A 9,979-nucleotide genomic window follows, 5' to 3' on the forward strand; every position below is an offset into this window, starting at 1 on the left:
TGACAAGCGCTTTCCAGGCGATTTTAGCATCACCTGGAAAGTGCTTGACAACTAGGTCACACTATATAAATCCATGCAAACAGCATGGATTTATATAGTGTGACCGTATAAGAATGTTTAAAAATAAAAAAATAAAGCTATACTTACCCTCCGATGGCCCGGCGTGTGCTGCCGCGTTCGTTCCTGGCTTGTTCCTGGCTGCCGGGATATCGCGAGACACTGCGCTGAAGGGCCTGCGGTCACATGACTGTGACGTCACCGAAGGTCCTTCAGTCTTGCACGCGAGCAGAGGGAAGGAGACCGGGGGCCGTCAGAAGGTGAATATATCTTTATTTTTTATTTTATTCTTGTTTTACAGCTTTTTAAATGGTACCTGGGTGTGGAGGAGTCTCATCTTCTCCACACTCGGGTACCATCCACACATTAAAACGCGCCAATAACGCAAGTACAAATGCAGTCTCGCGGAATTGGCGCGTTCTAATGCAAGTCAATGGCGGCGAAAACACCGCATTTACGCAAAATTAATTGACATGCTGCGGATTTTTGAGCGCAGCGTTTACGCTGCGGAAAAATCCGCATCATGGGCACAGCACATGCGGATTTCAATTGGGGAACATTGCTGCCCTTCTACCATGCGTTTTTAATGCTTTTCCGCGGCGTTTACGCAGCTGCAAAAACGCCGCGAAAACGCATTAAAAACGCATCGTGTGAACTCAGCCTTATTATGTATAACACCCTCCCTTATTACGCACCATCCTCTCTAGCTATATATGGTGCCGTCTCTTATTATATAGCTTCCTCTGCTGTTATGTACAGTGCTGTCCCTTACACAGCGTATGCTTGTTATTTTTGTCAGTCACAGGAAACTCTCTTTATTAAATAGTCGTCTCTAGTTAGATATAAAATGACTGCTGATGGAGCACCCGGTGACCAGAAGACCAGTCCATCAGCTCCTCCATTAGAAAAGCTTTCCCATGCTCCATCAGCCGTCATAGCATTATATATCTAACGGTATGTAATAAAGACAGGGGGCTATAAATAATCCAATATGTAAGGGACTGAGCTGTACATAACAAGAGAGGGCACTGTGTAATAAGGGACGGAAATATACATAATAAAGGAGACTATGCAAGAGCTATATTGTCAATTGGGCCTACTGGAGTTGTCTTTTTTCAATTACAGAATTATCACTTCCAGATTTTGAGAATATTATTTTACCATGTACAAATCTACTACTGACACCTCCGTAGATGAGGGGCTGGGGCACTTGTCGAATATTACATTCCCTACATTATCTCAGGAAGATGTGGACGTGCTGGAGGCTCCATTTACTACTGATGAGTTGCAATTAGCAGCCTCTGACATTGGTAATAAATAAATCACCTGGATCCGACAGGCTCGCGATTGATGAGTGCAATGAGATTTAATCCCCAATCAATGTCAATCCCTATATTATGTGACCCCAAGCTGGCGTTATTTGGGTTGTTAGACGAAAAACAGTGGCAGCATCACAATCAAATCCTTCTCTGGGACCCTTATAGATCTCCACTGGACGACTGACAGACCCTACACAATCGGCAGATGGAAGGCTCTAGTTATCTTTCTCTTATGAAATAGTAGTGTTATCTTTCAGAAAAAGTGATACCCATCCAAATTTCAAAAGATCTGGGTGTCTTTGGGTGGACGGTCTCCTGCCCCTTGATCCTCAAGTATCGCAGTAGTTAAATTCCATTCTTGTTATGTTCCTTTTTTGTTATTTGTGTTCTGTTCTTTTCCTTCCCACATCTCAGCCTGACGTGTTGTGGACCTGATACCAGCACTCTGGCATGTTGCTCATGGCTTGGGTCAGTCTTGATGTTTTATCGAGCTGGAGAGTCCTTTAGACTTTTCTGCTCCGTGGAAATGTTTTTGCCGGCTGGAATAATACGACTTCTATTTTGTATGCACAGAAGGGCCTTCATTTTTTATATAATCGTGGCAAGACGCCAATTAGAAAATACATGGCTAGTAATTACCACAAGCCTACTCAACATTAGATATAATAACAGGAGAAACAGAGTACGTATAGGCATAAAAACAGTATAGCTTTATTAAATACCAAATATAAAAAAAACGGCCACCAAGGGTGGCAGTATGAAGTAGATAATAGGTTACAAAATGCAGCACATAGTAGTGTGTATACAGAATATATATACTTTGAGAAAAATTTCCTCAAGGAGAAAGAGGAAGGAAAGGCAAGCACAAAAAGTACAAAAATAGCACACACCATACATATGCACAGGTCCGCACAGATGTACAGATGAATATACAATGTCAATGCAGATACAAATATCACTTACCAATTACAATTATAGATAGGAGTAATGGACAGGCCAAGGGCCAGGAGAAATAGAGGTACCAGGTGGCCCCAATAGAGCCTCGACGCGCGTTTCGCCCCTTAGCTGAGGGCTTTCTCAAGAGGCATAGATGTGTAGGAGATCAGGACCTTTTTAAGGTCTGATACCCGGTCACGTGACCGCATCGTAGGTCACGTGACCGGAAATCAGGAAGTGATCAGTACCAAGCGGCGCATGCGCCGGACGCCGAGTATTGTCGGCGCGGGCAGCGTCCGTCACCCGGCAACGCGCATGGCGGAAGCACATAATATGTGCCCCGGAAGCGCGTGGCTAGGAACAAGACGGCCGTGCCTGGGCCGAGAACAGCGTACCTCCGGCGCATGCGCACCGCAAACTGAACACCAAAGCAGAGAGTTGCCACTAACAGAAGGAAAACACACCACGGGAGATGGACAGGGATCGGGATAGAGGGGACATCATTCATCTCACATATAATATAGTAAGGGACAACATGAAATAATTAGTAAAATGTAAAAATTGTAAGAAAACAGACAATAGTGTCAAACATATAGCAGATATCCAAGTGTCCAATATGTAACATCAGTCCCATAAGATCCAGTCTAGTCAACGCGTGGGTCACAGGATGTTTTCCTTTGTATGTTGTATCTTGGCAACACAAGAAGAGAAAACAAAGAAATAGAGGAGATAAAAAAATAAAGTAAATAAGATGAAAAACACACACCAAAATAAAAACAAATTACAAGAGTTAAAAACAAGAGGATCAAGGGCCACAAAAATAAAACATAGTAGCATAACATCTAAGGCGGAGAACGATCCGTGGAGGAAAAATCATCTCACAGAAAAGGAGCGAAGCTAAGTGTCTCGTTAAGGCCTAGGGGAGACATGGTTTTCAGACGTATGATCCATTTTGTTTCTTTTTGGCCAAGGATCTTAGTCCAATCACCACCACGGGAGCCAAGGTGTAGAACATCAATTCCACGCACCTTCAAAGATTTTGGGTCACAATTGTGTTTTTGTTGAAAGTGACGTGGAATAGTTTTTAGTTCCCGTGGATCGGCCACCGTTTTTGCCGCGCCAATGTCGCGCACATGCTCCCGTATCCTCACCCGTAGCTCTCTCGTGGTAAGTCCGATATAGATTAAATTACAAGCACAAGTTACGTAGTAGATTACATTAGTTGAAGCACAAGATATGAAATAACGGATTTGATAGTCACGGGAGCCATCGTATGAGGAAAAGGAGACAGAGCGCACGGCATTGGCGCAGGCCAGACAGCGTCCGCAGGGAAAAAACCCGAGTCTTGGTCCACGGGACCCGAACGGGTTGGTTGGTGGGGGAATGTAATGACTCCGTGTCAACATGTCACCGAGGTTATTGGCTTTCCTGGGTGTCATGAGTGGATACTCCCCCACAAATTCGCGTAGGGAGGGCTCCGCACCAAGAACGCTCCAATGTTTGGAGAGGATCCGCCGCATCTCCCCCCACTCATGATTGAAGGTGGAAATGTAGCGGATCCTCCCCGTATCTCTCTTCCTACCACAAGAAGTTGAGTATAATAATTGATTACGAGGAGTAACTCTCGCCCTCCTATAGCCACGGCGGATGCATCTATTGCTGTATCCTCGTTCCTGGAATCGTCGAGTAAGATCAGCTGACTGAATCTCAAATTGAGAATCAGTTGAGCATATGCGCCTCATTCTCAGGAATTGTCCCACCGGGACGGCACCAATGGTAGAAGTGGAATGAGCAGAAGAAGCATGAATAAGGGAATTTGTAGATGTCAATTTACGAAAGACATTTGTCTGTATATAACCACCTTCATCAATTTCCAAATGAATGTCCAAAAAGGAAATTTTGGATTGATGATAGGTGTATGTAAGCCTAATTCCCCATTCATTTTGATTTAACCTGCTCATAAATGCCTCCAGCTCCTGCACTGAGCCCCGCCACAGAAGAAAAATATCATCTATATATCTCAGCCATGTCACGGCCAGGTCGCTACCCTGGACACCCCCATCGCCAAAAATGTCTCTTTCCCAAGCTCCCAGGAAGAGATTGGCGTATGAGGGTGCACAGGCCGCTCCCATGGCCGTGCCACGTCGCTGAAGATAAACAGTATCCTTGAATAAAAAATAATTATGATGCAGGACAAAGCGCAGGAGCTCGAGCAAGAAATCACCAGAGGGGCCGTCCAGGTCGGAACCCCGGAGGAAGAGGCGCACTGACTCCAGGCCCAATTCATGTTGGATACATGTGTAGAGGCTTTCAACATCCGCCATGACTAATAAGGTCTGATTATCCACAAGGACCCCGTCGACCCGTCTCAGGACCTCCGATGTGTCTTTAATATAGGAAGGTAAGGTCTCCACTAGTGGGCGAAGGTGAATAATACGACTTCTATTTTGTGTCTGTTATCACTGATCTGATTGCACATCCATCTTGTACTAACTCATTGCAGTTTTTCTTTTTGAAAAATGTTAAATAAAATAAAAAGACGAGATCGCTTTAAAACGTGGGGTAATGGACACGATGTAAACATTTGGAAATATGATCTTTATTATGATTTACACATCACTTTTATACATATCCCCCAGTATTTCCAACCTGAATGTGCACTGTAAGTCCGTGACTGACAGTTATACAGTAACATAGAATTCGCTTTATATGGGTGCGTTATTACCGGAACCATCTGATACAAGACCCAGTGCTGGAGACGACGTGCTAGATGTAGATACACACAGGAAGAAGTAGACGACTAGAAAACTTGTAATTCATTCTCGAAAACAACCAAGGAATGTTTACTTTGGCCCAAGTATAAAAGAAGAGCTAAAGTTAAGTTAGACTTTAAGTTTCCTTAATCACTCAAGTTCAGAAAAAAAAACTAAAATAAATTCTGCATTGGAATCAGCGTCGCTATCCCTAATCTATGCTCCCAAGTATAAACCTGGTGAAAGTTTTCCTTTAAAAGTGGTTGTCTATCATCTCTGCATTGGGAGGTGAGTGATACCGAAGACATTGCATCTACACATATCTGCAGAGGCGTGTGCATGATCGGCAGGTATCACTCATCTCCCAAAGCATAAGTCAGCGCTATTGGACAATCTTTTTTAAATAGTAGAACTCAGTGGATTAACAAAAGGAAAAACGTATATATGATTTTTCTTTTATGATTTTTGGCCATCCACTAAACCCTAAAAAAACTGCATTATGAGGGAAAAAAAAACAAACAAAAAAAAACTAAAAACAATCTTCTTCCTAAAGTGTGTTCCAAAGTAGTGAATATCTGTGAATATTCTAAAGAGCTATGTACACTGGACACCGGGGAAGTTTGTCGTGGCCACAGCATCAGGGGTAGACATATAGCTGGTGCAGCTGCACCGGGGCCCGGAGGTGGAGGGGGCCCTTGCAGGGCGATTAATAATGAGAGTAATCTGGCTCCAGGCTCGGGGGGCCCATGGCCAGATTGCCCTCATCATAAGCAATGTGCCGGGCAGGGATCGGTCCTGCTGCTCAGCTGCCTACTGTAGACAATGGCAGCGGAGCCGCAGGAACACGTCCTCAGCTTAGTGCCCGGTGCTTTCTCTGTGACACAGGCGCACACATCAGCACTCTACACGCACATGTGTAACTTAGAAAGATCCCGACAAGATGAAGGAAGAGATGCTGCGGCAAGGGAACTATGAGGAAGTGAGTGAGTGTGCCATTTTTTTTTTACACTACAGTGGGGAGCAATAAACTGGGGGGGGGGGCAATACAGTGGGCAGGCATACACTGGGGGGGTCAATACATTGGAGAGGCAGTACACTAGGGGGGCAATACACAGGTGAAAGTGAAAGGACAATGAGGGAGGTTGGTGGAGGGTTAGGATGGGAGTAAGGGGTGGAAGAGGGACTTCAGGTACTTCTGATAAACAAGAGTCCCTGATAGCGTCATAATGAACTGTGGGATGGATGGTAGAAGACGCTGTCAGGGACTAAACATCCTCCCCCACCGCCAATTCATTATAAGGCCCTGATGGCGTCATTATGAATTATGAGATGAGAGACGACACTATCAGGGACTTATAATGAATGGGGGTGGGGATGGACGCAGGACAGGAACTAAGGCTATGTTCACACATTCAGGATTTGCAGCAGAAAATTCTGCTGCAAATCCTGATGTGTTGGCTGGAAAAATGCTGCATAAAATATGCATTTTTGCTTTGCTTTTTAAAGGTGTTTTTGTTGCAGATTTTTCTCCACTCATTAGAATGGGTGAAATAAGCTGCAAAAATGCCAACAATTGACATTACGTAGATCTGAATCTGCTTCAAATCTGCACGGAAAAGATATGCAGCGTGTGCACGAGACTTCAGGATTCTCATTCAATTTGCTGGTACCGTAAAACGCTCCGTATTTGCTGCAACAAAAGAGCAACATGTGCACATAGCGTTGAAATTAATTGGGGGAAGAGTCACAGACACTGATTAATTTATATTTATTGGGTGCCAGAAATTATAGTTGATGGGGGGCACAGAGCTTATCTCTTTATATTTTGAATGGTGTGGGCTGATTGTATATAAATAGTGGGGTACATATCTGTAGTAAGGGGTGTATTGTGGGGGAGATTATATATATACATACTGTATATATATATATATACACATAATATATATGACATTGTTATTTTCAGGGCTGCGGTGATCAGTGCTACAAGACGATCAGAATAGGACTTACCCAGTAGGTCTGTGTGCTGTCTGAGAAAAAAAATTGATTAGCACACGGATATAGAATTGTAGCTTTATTATATATAGTTCCATCCCTTAGTATATAGTGTACTGACTTATTATGTATAGCACAATCCTTAAAGGAGTATTCCCATCTCCAAGATCATATCCTAATATGTAGTAGGTGTAGTAATATTAGCAAATACCTCCAATTAGAAATGTAGTATAGTTCTCCTAATTAGTTATGTCGCTTACCCCATGTGCAGGCATTGCAGTAGCTAAAGTATCCATGGTTACGGTTGCACACAGTGACAGTTAATTAGTCAGCTATTAGTGGTTGTGACCATGGATACCTAAACTACTGCCATGCCTGAAAAATTAGGTAAGCAACATTGCTAATTAGGAGAACTATACTACATTTCTAATTGGATGTAATTTTTAATATTATTACTATACCTACTACATATTGGGATAGGATCTTGGAGATGGGTATGCCTCTTGAATTACACAGTTCCCTCCTTTATTATATATAGCACCATCCCTTATTACATAGTAACCTCTCTAGTTATGTATGGCGCCATCCCTTATTATATAGCCTCCATTTATTACATAGTATTATCTCTTGTTATATATAGCACCGTCCCTTACATAGGAACAGAAGACAGGTCCATCAGCTCCTCCATCAGAAAAGAAGCTTTCCCATGCTCCATCAGCCGTCATTGCATTATATATCTAACAAGAGAGGACGCTACGTAATAAAGACGGGGAGCGATAAATAACAAAAATAACGAGAATCCAATATGTAAAGAACAAGAGAGGGCGCTATGTAAAATATATTGCATGGATATAGCTTTGTCACCACAAAAGGAGGGGGCCCAGACACATTTCTAGCACAGGGACCCCAAGCTGTCAGTGTCCGACCCTGGAAAATGTCTTCTAGTAACTGAGAGGGAATTATAAGCAGCGTATAGATATATGATCAGGAAGATATAATATTAACAGATTATCAGCAAAAGTAATATAATCCCTTCATTATTAGATTCTTTATCACCAGTTTCTTGTTTTATGATGGTTTCTTCCAGGTTCTGCTTCTCCCTAATATCTTTATAGAACCTTCATATACACGTAATACAGCATGAAGGGGCTCGGAGAAGGTGGCAGTGAAGGTGTGTAAGTGTCTGATGGGGTCACACAGCTCATAAAAGGACAACTGCCCGGCCTCATAATCCAGACAAATCCTGAATCTATCACTGGAGATCTTGTCAGCTAACTGGATCTCTTTATTGTCATGTCTCACTAAATACTGATTATTATATCTCCACAAACCCCAGGTCTTGTTAATATATCCAATCACTGACTGACGCCCCCTCCTGTCTATACTGGGATAACACATCCCCACCCTCCACCACCCTGATCTACTGATCTCCACATCCCAGTAATGTCGTCCTGAGGTAAATCCCCTCCTGCTCATCACCTGATTATACTGGAATCTCTCTGCTGTTTCTGGACGTTTCGGCTTCTCTCGTGTCTCGGTTGCAGTTTTCAGGTCGTCTGATATAAGGAGATTATTAGCAGCTGTGTCTACATCTAGTAATATGTCTGCAGGACCCTCCACATAGATCCCGCTCCTTATACCTGATATTACGTCACATAATGTGTGTAATGTGTGTGAGATCACAGCCACATCCAGGTCATCTCCATCATGGGGCTGTTTATCATGTCCCCCTGTGTCCTCATCACCTCCGTCCTCCTCAGGATCACACAAGTCACCGGTGTCTGGTTCCTGTAAGACAGTCAGTGGGTCCGTCATGTTACACAGCTCCTCAATGTGTCTCATCTTCCTGGACAGCTCGTCCTTCTTTATCTCCAGCTGATGGATCAGAGCAGACAGTGACAGTGACTCTTCCTTTTCCTGCCTGGAGATCTCACTCAGGACCTTCTTCTCCAGGTCGTCCACCCGTCTCCTGATGTCTGTACACAGGGCAGTGACTCTCTCGGCTTCTCCAGATGCTTTTTCTTGAGCTTTTCTCCTGCACTTTCCCAAACTCGAGATTTTTTTCTCAGTCTCCTCTCTCTTTGTGATCAGTTTCTTCAGAACATTCCTCAATTTTTTCTTTTTCTTCTCAGAGGCCTCATCCAGTGACTCCATTTTAGGTCCATTATGTTCCCCAATCAAACTGCAGGACACACAGATACAAGCAGCGTCCTCAGTGCAGTAATATTCCAGGATCTTCTTATGGACAGAACATTTCCTTTTCTCCAGAGAAGTGCTGGGATCAGATAAGACGTGTTCTGGTGATTTGCTGTGAGACCTCAGGTGTTTATCACACAGAGAAGCCTCACAGTGTAGACAGGATCTAACAGCAGGTACAGGAGAGTCCACACAGTAAGTGCAGCAGATCCCGGTGATCTCCTCTTGTTCTTGCTGAGTAATCAGGAAACGTTCTGCGACATTATGAAGATTTATGTTCCTCATCAGCGCCGGCTGCTCCGGAAACTCTTCTCTGCATTCAGGACAGGAATAAACTCCAGACTCGTCCTGTGTATCCAGCACACGATCAATACAGACCCGGCAGAAGTTGTGTCCACATCTCAGCATTACAGGATCTGTATAAGTGCTCAGACAGATGGAGCAGAGCAGCTCGTCTCTCAGATCAGCAGACGCCATGGCTGACAGAGGAAGGGAGAAATGAAACTGCAATTCTCGGAAACTTTGAAAGCAAAGGGCAGGTTCAACTATGTAGATACAGGATGCCACAGAATAGTAACAGTATTCAGTCCTCTAAATATGATGTATGAATATGTACATATTGCATTATAACCTAATATATATGTGTGTATATATGTTTAATCCTGATTTCTTCAGTTTTTATATGTTCGTCACAATTTTATTTTTCAAGTGTTGATATAAAAACTA

The 9,979-nt window shown here is 43.4% G+C and overlaps 1 protein-coding gene across 1 annotated transcript; it reads right to left on the reverse strand.

Annotated features, from left to right (window-relative positions):
• Positions 1–4,891: 4,891 nt before the first annotated feature.
• On the reverse strand, positions 4,892–9,753 carry LOC141164656 (E3 ubiquitin/ISG15 ligase TRIM25-like). The gene has a single exon (XM_073650137.1). It carries the CDS (start codon positions 9,728–9,730, stop codon positions 8,126–8,128), a length of 1,605 nt encoding a protein of 534 aa, XP_073506238.1. The 5' UTR covers positions 9,731–9,753; the 3' UTR covers positions 4,892–8,125.
• Between the last annotated feature and the right edge of the window lie 226 nt (positions 9,754–9,979).

The sequence above is a fragment of the Phyllobates terribilis genome, unplaced genomic scaffold (genome assembly GCF_046119375.1).
Source record: "Phyllobates terribilis strain yellow unplaced genomic scaffold, ASM4611937v1 Scaffold_10__3_contigs__length_209671492, whole genome shotgun sequence".
Taxonomy (NCBI): Eukaryota; Metazoa; Chordata; class Amphibia; order Anura; family Dendrobatidae; genus Phyllobates; species Phyllobates terribilis.